This window comes from Pleurodeles waltl, chromosome 4_2 (genome assembly GCF_031143425.1).
Source record: "Pleurodeles waltl isolate 20211129_DDA chromosome 4_2, aPleWal1.hap1.20221129, whole genome shotgun sequence".
Taxonomy (NCBI): Eukaryota; Metazoa; Chordata; class Amphibia; order Caudata; family Salamandridae; genus Pleurodeles; species Pleurodeles waltl.
Window position 1 is genome coordinate 195,136,925 of NC_090443.1, and position 12,949 is coordinate 195,149,873.

Consider the following 12,949-nt stretch of genomic DNA (forward strand, 5'->3'; position numbering starts at 1 on the left):
GAACAGGGTCAAGACTGATTTGCATATGGCTGGGTCTAACTGGAATGGCTTGGCAAGCAAAAAAACTGATGGATTAAACCCAGATTGGTGACTGGGGGGAATGCTTGATTTACTTTGCAATCCGTCCATCATCTGCTGTTTTTGCACTTAAAAAACCCCTCAGCAGAACGCAGGAAGCCGTTGAGGGACTAAGGTTTGAACAAGGGGTCGAGCCTGTATTGCCATTAGGAGGTGAAAGGGTCGCCATTGCTGCTATCATGGAACTGTAGTGAATTGACTTCCATGGCCCTGCCAAAACATCAAACCGCCCATCACCAAATTATCAAGACCTACACCAAGACTAAAAAATTTAAAAAGTTCAGAGACTGGAGATATGAGTACATTCTACATCTAGAAACATTGACTGCTGGGTGCAGAGCTGCAAACGCTACATTTCTGTCCCATCTGTCATTTGGGCAGTCTCTGGCACAAGGTGACAAAATCTCATCTGAATTTCTTTTAGAGGGCATGTGCGTGTTATACAAAGGGGCAAGGGATTTAGAAAATCTGGGGGAGGGGCGGGGGTCTTTCATCCGAATTTGTGCCAAAAAAGGCCAGCTAAGCAGTCTTAATTTCCTTTCTTTAACCACATCTCCTTCTAACTCTAGCACATGTTGGTGTTCACACTTCTGAGTCTTGTGTCACTGTGGTATATTTAGTTGAATCCTCATTTGATGAAGCATGGATACCTCCATGATTGCCCTCTCCTTCTCCTCAATGTTGTATGGACAATCCTCTGATGAACATCTGGGTTCCTTCCTCCTTGTGTAAAACACTTAAATATTTAAACAAACATTTAACTTCCGCTACCGCCATCATTAGTACCACAACCAGCTTTCATTGTTATCCATTAGTTATAGACAACTTTTTGGAAAAACTCCCAATCCTACATTCAAATAAGAAGTAGGGAATATATGTCAAAACTCCTTGCATATTTGAACTCACTTTTATAAATTATTCGCATTAGTGATTAATGGAAAGCTTTCTAGAAATACTAACACTGGCCAACAATGAATTTCTCCATGTTTTCCTTCATCTGGCTGGTGCTTCTCAAGTGCTCCACGGTATTTTGCAGCACATGTCCCTGCTCTGCTAATTTACTCTGCAGCTTCAGGATTTCTTCCTTTTTGGACTGATCCTGAAATAAAGAAAATCAGGAAACTGTGTTAAGGGGATAACATAAAAAAAATATTTTGTATCTTAATAGCACATCTTTAACAGCACAGCAATGCACTTGAGCATGTTTTATTTTTAGTTGAAACCTTGTGAACCATTGTGAGTTATTGTACCATCACCTTATACTGCCTGCTCTTTCCCTAGTTCAGAACGGGAGACAGACGCTTTACAGCCCTACCTCTCTTTCACCAGGTTGACCCTCAAGCACAGTAGTGTGGCCGTAAGTAGTGTGGTTCATCCCAACTTCTTTCATGAAAATTCCTGGGCAACAGTGTGGATAGCAAGAGGATCCATTTTACAGTCAGGGCTTACCTTGAAACAGTCATCATCTCCTTCGGGTGCATGCTGGACACATGGTGTGTGTGCTTGCCGGAGAGAGTGTGTTTCTGTGAGAGAGGGTGTTAATGTGTTCCTAAGTGGAGGCGAAAGGACGAGTAATGTCACTATCGCTACCCCTGGCATTTTAGTGAATAGACGTCAATGGATGCATAGTTCTTTTAATCATCTATAATGACTTTTTGTTCCCTTTCATACCATGTTAATTACAATTCACATCAGCAACATGTTAGCTACGCATATTTGTATACAGCTAACATGGCTTGTCACAGCAACTGCAAGGTACTATCCAGTGTGTTGTTCACAAACATGAGTATATCACATCTGCAAAAATGTTTAAATAGCTAGAAAATATCTTCAAACAATATCTTTAAACAATGTTGAGAAATAATAAAAAAACACTTCTAAACAGTAAACGATGCAGTTAGAGAGGGATGTAGTAGACGGGACCTCAGGTGAGCCGCAATAGCTAAAATCTATGTGCGGTCAGTGAGGCTTTGATAGTAGTAATTAATTATACACTGTACAATCCAATCAGATTAAATTAAACTAATTGAGGGGAATAATCAGAGCTTTGTGTTTTACTGTGTATGTCATTTTACTGTCCCTTAGAGCTTTCAAATAATGTGGTAATCTGTTCATTTTTTGTGTGTGACGCCAGCAAGTTATAGTTTCTCAGTTTTTAATAGTTTTTTAACGGTAGGGAGCAAATTCCAAATGACAGCACTGAGCTATTCAAATGGCATCATGCCTCTTCTCACTTCAAAGCAGCACTCTTAGATTCTGCCCATTTAAGTACTGTTTGTTCCCGCACTTTTGGTGTAGGGGATGCACTTGCCTTCCATTTGAGCATTAAAGTTTACTTGGCTAACAACAGAGCTAGATACAGTATGCAGGAGGCCAGCTTGTTTTTCTTTGTATGCTTAAAAAGACCCATACTGCAAACCTCTTAGTTTCAAAGCCCAAAAATACCAGTTGTGCTGGTAAGTGTGTCAAATACCTTGTGCCACTAACTTGCTAAGGCAACACAACTCCATAGCATTTAGTGGAAATGTGCTACATGGGAACTACATCAGGGGCACGTAACTTTGGCTATGGGGAATATTTTGTCCATTTCTGCAGGGGAAAGTTAGGCTCTATGCAGTATATTAAACGGAAGTTGTTTAAACCTCATGTTGTGTGAGTCTGTGCATGGCTATTCAAGGACCCTGTCTTATCCATTATCATGTAATGCCCTCCCAAAATCAGGCTCCCACACCTTGCAAGGCCTCTGTAAAGAGATATGCACATGATCCCTCAGAGCTCTGCAGATCCAGCTTAATAGTTTGTGACTATTGCCCATTGTGAATAGAGTCTGTATAAGGATGTGCTTTTGTTATTCCTCAGCTACGGTACCCCACGTAGTCTGACACGTATGGATAGTGGCTCTGTGTGTCAGAAATGGGCCTTTGTGCATGTTAAACTAATCTAGGATAGATTCCAAGATCAGAGACTGCTCTTCCTGATTAGAGGCTACCTGTCCTGAAACAATTTATAAATAATGGGTGTGTCTTCCCTGCCCCTTCCAATTTTCACTCTACATTACCAATCTCGCCCTAAGGAGGTCTCTGGTATCATCACTGTGGGCCTGATGTACAAAGGGGCAGACTTAAGAAAAGTGGCACTGCACTCACTTTCCTTGCGCTCCTTAGCGCCCCCCTACCACCACCATTTGTGTACCATTTTTAAAATACGGCACACCATGGCAAGGGGGTAGGGGGCAATGGCATCATTTGTTGATGCTACTGATGAACTCTGCAGGAGTAGCACCAGCATTTTTTTTAATTTATTTATTTTTGCACTTGAGAAACAAGAACCATCAAACAGAGTGAAGTGCTGTTCACTTAAAATTTTCAGTGAGCATAGTCTGCTAAGAGGCCTTATACGAATAACAACAGCGACCAAGCTTCAAGATAATCAATAGAATAGAATACTCTATATGGTTGCCCATATTACAAGTCACAAGTGAACGTAGGAAAGAGAACCTGGGGGGGAGGGGAGGGAAGAGGAAAGAAAGGAAAGAGGGGAAAGGGAGTAGTGCTGCCATCTTATTGCCCATAAAAGGGGGGCCTAAACCTTACTACCACGGAGGGGAGATCGGCTACAGCTATAAATTTAAGGGGATGCAAGAAGAGCTATTCTTCTCCTTGTGTTCGGGCCTCAAGGAAGGCCATCAAGGGAGCCCATATATCTTGCGGGAGGGAACCCTCTGGCATCAATTCCCAGTAAATCGCCAGTTGTTCCTGGCAGTACGCATCGTCTTTCAGCCATTCGTCACATCGGGGTATCCGTTTTCTTCCCCAGCACAGCGCCACCCTACGCTTAGCCAGCAGCTGTCCCACCAACCGTCTGGACGCAGAGGGGATCTGCTCAACGTATCCCAGGAGTGCAACCTCAGGGGTGCGCGGCAACACAAGCTCAGTCATCTCTTCAAGTGCACACAGCACCTCAGACCAGTAACCTCGCAGCGCCCCACAGTCCCACACCAAATGCAGAAGTCCGCCTCCGGGGCAGAACAACGTTCACATCTAGCATCCGCCCTAAGGCCCATTTTCTTCAATCTGCTAGGCATGTAATACAGACGATGTAGGAAGTTGAAATGTATAAGGCCCAATCTGTAGTTAGGGGAGAGCTCCTGCATCTGTGCGCAGCAATATCACCACTTCTTCTCTGGGATGGGCGCCCCCAGATCCGCCACCCAGTGTACTTTAGCTTTGGACATGGCAAGAAGCTCCGTAGTCTGCATACAAACATACAGACTCGTAATGAGTCGACAGGCGGACAGTGCCATGTATACTATCTCCAGTGCTCGGCACAGCGGGGGCTCAGAGGGAAAGCAGGAGAACCGCGCCCGCAACAAGGCCCGGATCTTGAAGAAGAATAATCGATAGAGCGCGGTATCGCAGAAGGCTCCTAGAGCGCTCTCCAAGGAGACGAACATCCCCTCCGGAAACCAAGACCTCAAAGTGGTCATATTTAAATCTCTGAGGTGTTCATATAGCTGGCCATCCTCTGACGGAGGAAGGCCCGCTACATCCCACACCGACATCGAAGGTGCAAACACCTCACGCACCCCAGCTCGCCACAGCAAGCTCGTCCAAGCCCACACCGAGCACGCCACAGTGTGCACATCTCGCTGACGGGGCCCGGGCGGAACGCCCACCACCCCAGCCAATCTATCAGGCCATACTGAGTCATGTTCAGGAGCCAGATGTGGCAAATAACATATGGGATGCAACCAAAAATGCACAAAGTGGGCTTGCGCAGTAGTAATAAAGTTCAAGATCCGGGGCCGCGAGGCCGCCCTGTGTAAACGGAAGAGTCAGTGTCTCCCATGAAATTCTGGGCTGCCCTCCCACCCACCCACGCGAGGGCCACGAGCCATTTCAAGAAACCAGTTGTGAGAACAAGAGGTAAGTTAACAAAAAGATACAAGAATTTAGGCAAGAACCACCATCTTCGCTATCTCAATGCGTCCAGTCAGCCGCCACCTTATCCTCCAACCACGCAACTGCTGCGCCATAATTGGCTGACCACAGCTCCTCCAACTTTTGACTCAGCCAAATACCCAGATAATGCACCGGTCCGTCCGCCCAGCAGAGGGGATAGCCAGAGCGGCACTGCAATGCAGCGTCAGATAAAGGCAGCACCACTGACTTTGACCAGTTAATCGTGATCCCAGAGATCTGGCCGAATTGGACTATTTCATTTAACAAGATGTTGAGGTGCAACTGCGGATCACAGACATATAATGCGACATCATCCGCGTACATAGAAATTAGAATGGGACGCTGCCTGAATGCCAACCCCCTATGATTATGATGCTGTCTCAGTCGTGCCGCAAGGGGTTCCATCGCCAGCGCAAAAAGCAGCGGCAAGAGGGGGCAGCCCTGGCGAGTGCCCCTGGCAATCGGAAAGGAATCTGACAGCATTCTGTTGATTCTCAAACTGGCAGTCGGCTTTGAGTACAACAGGCGGATTAATTGTATTAACCTGGGGCTAAGCCACCCTCTAGCCAGTAAGCGAACATGTACGGCCAAGCCAGCGAGTCAAAAACCTTTGCGGCATCTAGTAAGACCGCTGCCGCGTGATCCTCAGGGCCAGAAAATTGCGAAAAAGGTGTGAAGATTATACAATGTCGAACATCCCGGCACAAAGCCAGACTGGTCCGACAGTACCAAGGATGGCAGCAGGGGCTGCAGGCGGACTGCAATGAGCTTCACCAGAATCTTATTGTCTATATTTATTAGCAAAAGTGGCTGATAGGAGTCACAACTACTGGGGTTCTTTCCGGGCTTTAAAGTCGTCACAATGATAAACTCCCACAACAAGGCCGGGAGGGCGCCGCTCTCAAGCGCTTCAGCATAAACCTCAAGGAGGCACGGCGCTAATATATCTGCATATTCCTTATAGAAGGCAGGCGTCAAGCCATCCAGTCCTGGGGCCTTATCACTCGGTAAACTACGTATAGCCTGAACCACATTCTCCACCAAGAATGGGGCATCTAGATATTGTCTGTGTGAGTTCTCAAGCCAGAGCAGGCTAATTTCCTCAAAATAAGTAGCAGCGTCTACAGCACTCATTCCCAGCCGCTCAGCATACAGGACCGAGTAAAAGTCAGACAAGCCTCGCTAACCTCTTCCGTACCTGTCCGAAGTATCCCGCCGAGTCAGTCAATTCCACTATATAGTTCCCAGCCCACGCCTTGCGAAGCATAGCAGCTAGTGTCCTTCCAGCCCTCTCGCCCTCACCATATCTCCTCGCTTTCGCCTCCTTACCAAGGAAGCACACCTCGCAAAGCGCCGCCTCCTCATACCGATTCAGCGCCTGTCTGAACTCAGCCAAAAGGCCACTAGACCAGTCAGAAGCCAAACGCCTTTCCAAGCCAGCAAGCCACGCCTTCAGGTTCACCAGCTCCTGTCTAAGCTCCCTTAGTAACCAGTGTTGATTAGCGAGACAGATTCACGTATTATGACCTTAAAGGCTTCCCATAAGGTGCCCCCCGAGGACACAGAGCCCTGATTAACATCAAAGTAATCCACAATAGCAGTGTGGATCTCTTCCCAGAAGGCCCGGTCCCTCAGCGCCCCACAAGGCAACCTCCACGAAAACTCAAGGCCGCCGAATGATCCGATAAAGTGCAAGGCATATGTTCAATTGACTTCATCCAGAGCTCCACATCTCTGGTGCCCAGCCATCTCTTGATCCTGGACCAGCTGCCATGCATGTAATTAACACATGTGCCCTGCCTATCTCCGCCATGTCTGGCCCTTCACAGGTCCATCAGAGCGCCCTCAGCCATGATAAGTGACAATGCCCTCACAACTGCAACATGTTGAGGTCTGGCACAGCTCTCACGATCCACCTTCGGATCCAAGACCACATTGAAATCACCGTCCCATAGTGGAGAACCAGGGCCCTGCGAACCAATCAATCAGCAGACTTCCCCAAATAATTCAGGGCCATCAACTTTGGGGCCGTAAATGGACACCAGACGGAACGGCCTATTGTATAAAGTGCCCTTCAGCATGACATAGTGACCTCGCGGGTCCGCAAGCACCCTGCCTGTGCGCCACAGCAGTCCCTGATCAAGATCGCCACAACCCGCGCATAGCCAGAGTGCACCCCCATATAACTCTCGCCAATCCAGCCCGCCTTCACCCTTGCTCTCGTTCCCTCAACCAGGTGAGTCTCCTGCAGGATACATATATCAATCGCATGGCGCTGCATATAGGCTGACAGCAATCTCATCTTGTGCCCATCATTCAGCCCCCTGACATTCCAAGTGAGACACCGAACAGCAGTCACGTTTGTATTCGCCATCCCAACACTCCACCAAATTGCATAGCGTCCCCAGCCGCCATACACAAAGCAACAGCTGTGGAGGAGAGGGGAAGAGAGGGGGTGGGGAGAGACGGCACCAACAACCCCAACAATAAACATTACACGTCCACACCCACGATGGCCCCCAATCAGGCCAGACCAGTAAAACCACCCACACCCAAACTCATAGCCCACAGCAGAACAACAAACGTCCTAAATGGACTCATCCAGCGGGGCATCAGCGAGGCCATTTGTGAACTGCCCCGATTGGGGGGGGATGGGCAGGGGCATCAGGGTACCATCCTTAGTCCAAGACCGGCCACGTCAGAGCAAGCCCAAGTCAAACCATATCCCATTCCAGCCTGCAGTATAGGGGCCACCGCAGCCCCCAACAACGGAACAGATTTTAATCATTATCACTGTCAACAGGGGCATCATCACCTGCCCCATCCGCCTGTGCGCAAGCAGGAGTCGCTTTTTCAGGAATAGTCTTGGCGTATTTGGTTGCCTGTTTCGGGTCTGTGAAGAAGTGCAGCTTGCCCTTATGTAGTAACCGCAACTTGGCAGGGTAAATGAGAGAGAACTTCCGTCTGACTCAAAGTGCATTTGACTGGGAGGAACACCCTGCAGGCAGGCTGTACCCCGGGCGTGTAGTCTGGAAAGACGCTGAGCTCGTTGTTGTTATATATCACTGGTCGACGCTCCCGGGCCAGCCGAAGTATTGTGTCCTTATCCCGGTAATTCAATAAACGCACAATAATTGGTCGCGCCGGCATCCTGGGCGGGGGGCCGCAGGTCAAGTGACTGGTGATCCCGCTCCACCACTAGCACCTGAGAGAGCTCGCCAGGGAAAAGTGTTGTCAGCATAGTTTCCACATAATCTTCCATCCTTCCCTGGCAGCCTCAAAATGTGAATGTTATTGCTCCGGGAACGGGCCTCGAGATCCTCGTTCTTATTGCGGATAGGCTATAGCACGCGTTCCATCTGCAGTTGGTTCTCTCCATCACTGCGGTGGCTATCTTCCAAATCTGATGAGCGAGAGTCCACATGTTCGAGACGGGTGGGATGACCATCCACCCTCTTCTTCAGGCGGTCCATTTGCTCAGTTAGATGGTCTAGCTTCCCATCTATGCTAGCCAAGCTGTGCTTAAGGTCTACAAACATAGTTTTCACGGAGGGCGATTGTGTGTCCTCCTCCTGAGGTAGGTCGTCCAACGACCTGCCAGCCTGGCTGCTTTTCTTTTTGCCCTCAAACGTAAATTTGGGCTGCCTCTGATCCACCTTCCCCATCGTAGATAGGACTCACCACTCCTCTCAGGTGCGCGTTGGTCAACTCTCCTACACGGGCAGCCACCTGGCCCAAAGGGAGGATAGGGGCTCCGCCATCCACCCAGTGCGGCCTAGGGTGGATTGTCACTCGCACAAGCAGCTTCCAGGCCCAGCCAGGACACCCTTCCAACAGTGAATGGGCCCCGGCCGGCAGCCCCAGTCCACTCCAACAATAGGTGCCATCCTCTGGCCCCACAGCAATCACCACCGCAGAAATTTCAAGCCGCGGGGCCCGACCAGCACCACTGAGGGGGCCCCAGCAGGATGCCAACAGCAGAGGCGCCAAACAGAGCCACCAGGCCATGCATCAAAAGCCAGGGGGGCCGCCGTCCAATTGCGACCCCATATCTTTAAGGCTCCGGCACGTCTTCAGGGCCATGTCTTCAGGGCTCCAACTAGCCCCCCAGAGGAAACTAGTTGCGGCCCACCAGGGCCGCGCAACAGAGCTATTATTCAGCCCAGCCCGCCCAGGCTGCCGGCACGACATCACTAGCGCTCCTGGGGCCCGCGGACCGACTGTAGGAGGCTAGCCTGGCTCATAGTGGGTACCAAGTGGTACTTACACCTTGTGCCAGGTCCAGTTATTCCTTATTAGTAGATTAGTAGTGTTCTAGCAGTTTAGGCTGATAGAAGTAGCTATAGCAGAGTAGCTTAGGCTGAACTAGGAGACATGCAAAGCTCCTACTATACCACTTATATCACTTAGCACTATATCATAAGAAACACAATACTCAGAGTAACTAAAAATAAAGGTCCCTAATTTTAGTAACAATATGCCAAAAGTATCTCAGAGGATATAGGGGGTCATTCTGACCCTGGCGGCCGGTGACCGCCAGGGTCACCGACCACGGGAGCACCGCCAACAGGCTGGCGGTGCTCCCTCGAGCATTCTGACCGCGGCGGTTCAGCCGCGGTCAGAAACGGAAAGTCGGCGGTCTCCCGCCGACTTTCCGCTGCTCGGGGGAATCCTCCATGGCGGCGGAGCGCGCTCCGCCGCCATGGGGATTCTGACACCCCCTACCGCCATCCTGTTCCTGGCGGGTCTCCCGCCAGGAACAGGATGGCGGTAGGGGGTGCCGCGGGGCCCCTGGGGGCCCCTGCAGTGCCCATGCCAATGGCATGGGCACTGCAGGGGCCCCCGTAAGAGGGCCCCACTTAGTATTTCAGTGTCTGCTTTGCAGACACTGAAATACGCGACGGGTGCAACTGCACCCGTCGCACCTTCCCACTCCGCCGGCTCAATTCTGAGCCGGCGTCCTAGTGGGAAGCTTGATTTGCCCTGGGCTGGCGGGCGGCCTTTTGGCGGCCGCCCGCCAGTCCAGGGCAAATCCCAAAATACCCTCAGCGGTCTTGCGACCGCGGAGCGGTATTTTGGAAGGGGAACATTGGCGGGCGGCCTCCGCCGCCCACCAATGTTAGAATGACCCCCATAATCCCTTAGGAGGTAAGTAAAATACACAAAAGGCTCATGCGGCACAGAGAGAATACAGCGGAGCCACCAATCGACCGGGGGGAGAGGGGGGCCACCACCGCCCACGGGAGTGCCTCAAACCAAGGCCGCTGCCCGCCCGAAACCAGTGAGGAGGGTTCCAGGCCCAGCGCCACCTCCGCTCTCCGTGCACCGGCTTCAGCTCCTACCAACAAGTCGGTATTGCCTCTGTCCCCCGCTGCATCCAGCAGTCTCCCAGCTCTATGGAGCCGCTTTAGGCAGTACCGGGCAGCCGGTCCTGGGAGGGGAAGTGGTGAATTTAGGCTCCTGCCCTTCAGAGCCTCACAAGGTGGCGGCCATTTGCAGGACGGCCAAGCCACGCCCCGGAGTAGCGCCAACATTTTGGTACTACTCCTGCAGAATACATAGGGGCCCATTGTATTCAATGCCATGTCACCTTTTAACACCTGCTCTGAACTGGCGTTAAAAGTGATGAGAAAATTGGTGCAAGGAAATCTCTTAAATTTTCTTGCGCTATTTTTTCAGTCCCCATAATGGGGGAACTCCCCGTTTGCATACATTATGCCTGGTGCAGGCATAATGCCTTCTAACGCCACATTAGCGTAAGAAAATGATGTTAAAGCGTTATTAGGATGGCTTTAGGGGCTCTTAAATCAGCCCCAAAGTGTTTAAATGGTGTTAGATTCAGTAAATCTGAGGGACTGCAATCTCTGAAATACACTTTTTACAATATTCTAAACCCAATAAAGGATTTAGAAAAAGCTTTTCAGAATCGTTAAATGGAAAGCGCTAAGTAAACATTAAGGAATTGCTATTTGAAAAGGGCGAGTCACTTCCAAATACCGATTTCTTAAGTTATGTATTAATACTTTTGTTGGACTTGGATGTCTCTGCAGGGTCAACCCTAAACGTTTTTCCTTAACCTCTCCTGCTTTCCGGACCCATTTTTGTTGGCATTTAAGGCTGTGCACTTTCCACTGATAACCAGTGCTAAAGTGCTTGTGTTCTCTCCTTAAAAGAGTGTAAAATTTAATTGTCTTACACCCAATTAGCACATTTACCTTGCTAATAAGTCCCTGTTATAGTGGTATTACCTGTGCCCAGTGTTATGTAAACTAAGTTTTTGTCCCAGCTCTACAACGTTTGTTTCACACCCACAGGTGACACAAGTAAATTTAGTTCGATGCACCAGCTCTAAATGTGAAAAGCAGGTTATTGTTGTCCCACACAACCCCATCCATTACATAAATGAGGTGGTGTCAATGTTTTTGGGTTACTATCAGGGAGCTCTGGTAATCCAAATGATCACTGATTAATGATTTACACACTCAAGATCACTTGAAACAAAATATGTATTTCAACATATTTATTTTAAAAGTTATTTTAAAATGTTGAGATCTAGAGCACATAATATTTGTAACATCATGGAATATTTTAAAAAGCAGCTAAGCCTTTCAGTAACAGTGAGATCATGAAATCACAATTTATATCCCCATCACCCACACTATGCAAGTTCTAGCAGATGAATAAATAATAAGCCTGAGTTCCAACGGTGGTTCGCACACCTGGACTATAGTGTTTGTTCTCTGTTTGGAATAGCTTGTCAGCTATTTTGAGCACAAGGCCAAGAGCTAGGAGACTGCATCTACGAGAGAAGACAATTCTTAGCACCAGAAAGTAAAGGCAGAATGGGAATTCTTTGCAGAACGTCAGGGAGTCTTGCTGGAGGCTTCTTCAGTCGAGATGGAATCTGGTGCTGTGCTCTTCTGGATCAGCATCTGCAACCTCGGTGAAGTTTCTCTCCTTACAAGTGGTCAAATGGCAGTCCTTGCATACTAAATTTTATCAGTGATTGGAATTTCTGACATAAAAGGACATCAGTTCAGACTACTATATTTAGATTGTAGGTCTAGATGTGTTCTTATTTGACCTAGACATAGTGACATGTAGACACGTGACCAACATATGTCAGATCAGATGTGATATATATGTCAACAGCTGGATGACCTAACATTTACACAAGATCAGGCAACATCTTTATCAAGTGGCAGACATGACAATGATTCTGCATAATTCAAGAAAAATATGGCAACATCTATAAAGTTATTAGCCATCCAGCTAGGGGCCTTGTCATTCCTGGCCAATCAACCGCATGGAGGCATCAAGACACAAAATCATGCAGACCATGTGGTGTTACGAAACAAGACATCATACATCTGGCCTGCATATGCCTATCCCTAAAAGAATCCCATATTTTATTGCTGAAATCCATCTTTAATGAACGGGGATCTGAACTTGTTGGACGGTCATAAATGTAGGAGGCTGGCCCGGTTTGCAGTGGGTACCAAAGGTACTTACACCTTCTACCAGGTTCAGTTATCCCTTATTAGTGAAATGTAGTCAGTGTCTGGCAGCTTAGGCTGTCTAGAGGTAGCTGTAGCTGAGCAGCCAAGGCTGAACTAGGACATTTGCAAAGCTCTTGAAATAACAATGTAGTCACACAGTGCTCACACACATGAAAGAAAATACTCAGTATTACAAAAATAAGATACTTTATTTTGGTGACACAAATGCCCAAAATACCTTAGAGACTATACTCCCTTAGGAGGTAAGTAATATACACAATATATACACTAGTATCCAAAAACAGTTAAGTACACAGTCACAAAACAGTGCAAATAGTGAAAATCACAATAGGTTGCAAAGGGCCTCCGGGGAACACAGACCATATACTAAAATAGTGGAATTCGAAAGTC

General features: G+C 48.4%; 1 protein-coding gene across 1 annotated transcript in view; it reads right to left on the reverse strand.

The window, feature by feature from the left end:
* Positions 1–12,949, reverse strand: part of LOC138292459 (myomegalin-like) — a 1,643,599-nt gene that overhangs the window by 107,802 nt on the left and 1,522,848 nt on the right. The window contains exon 32 of the mRNA XM_069231077.1: positions 1,039–1,177. Within this exon, the coding sequence (XP_069087178.1) occupies positions 1,039–1,177 (139 nt within the window). The remainder of the gene's footprint in view (positions 1–1,038; positions 1,178–12,949) is intronic.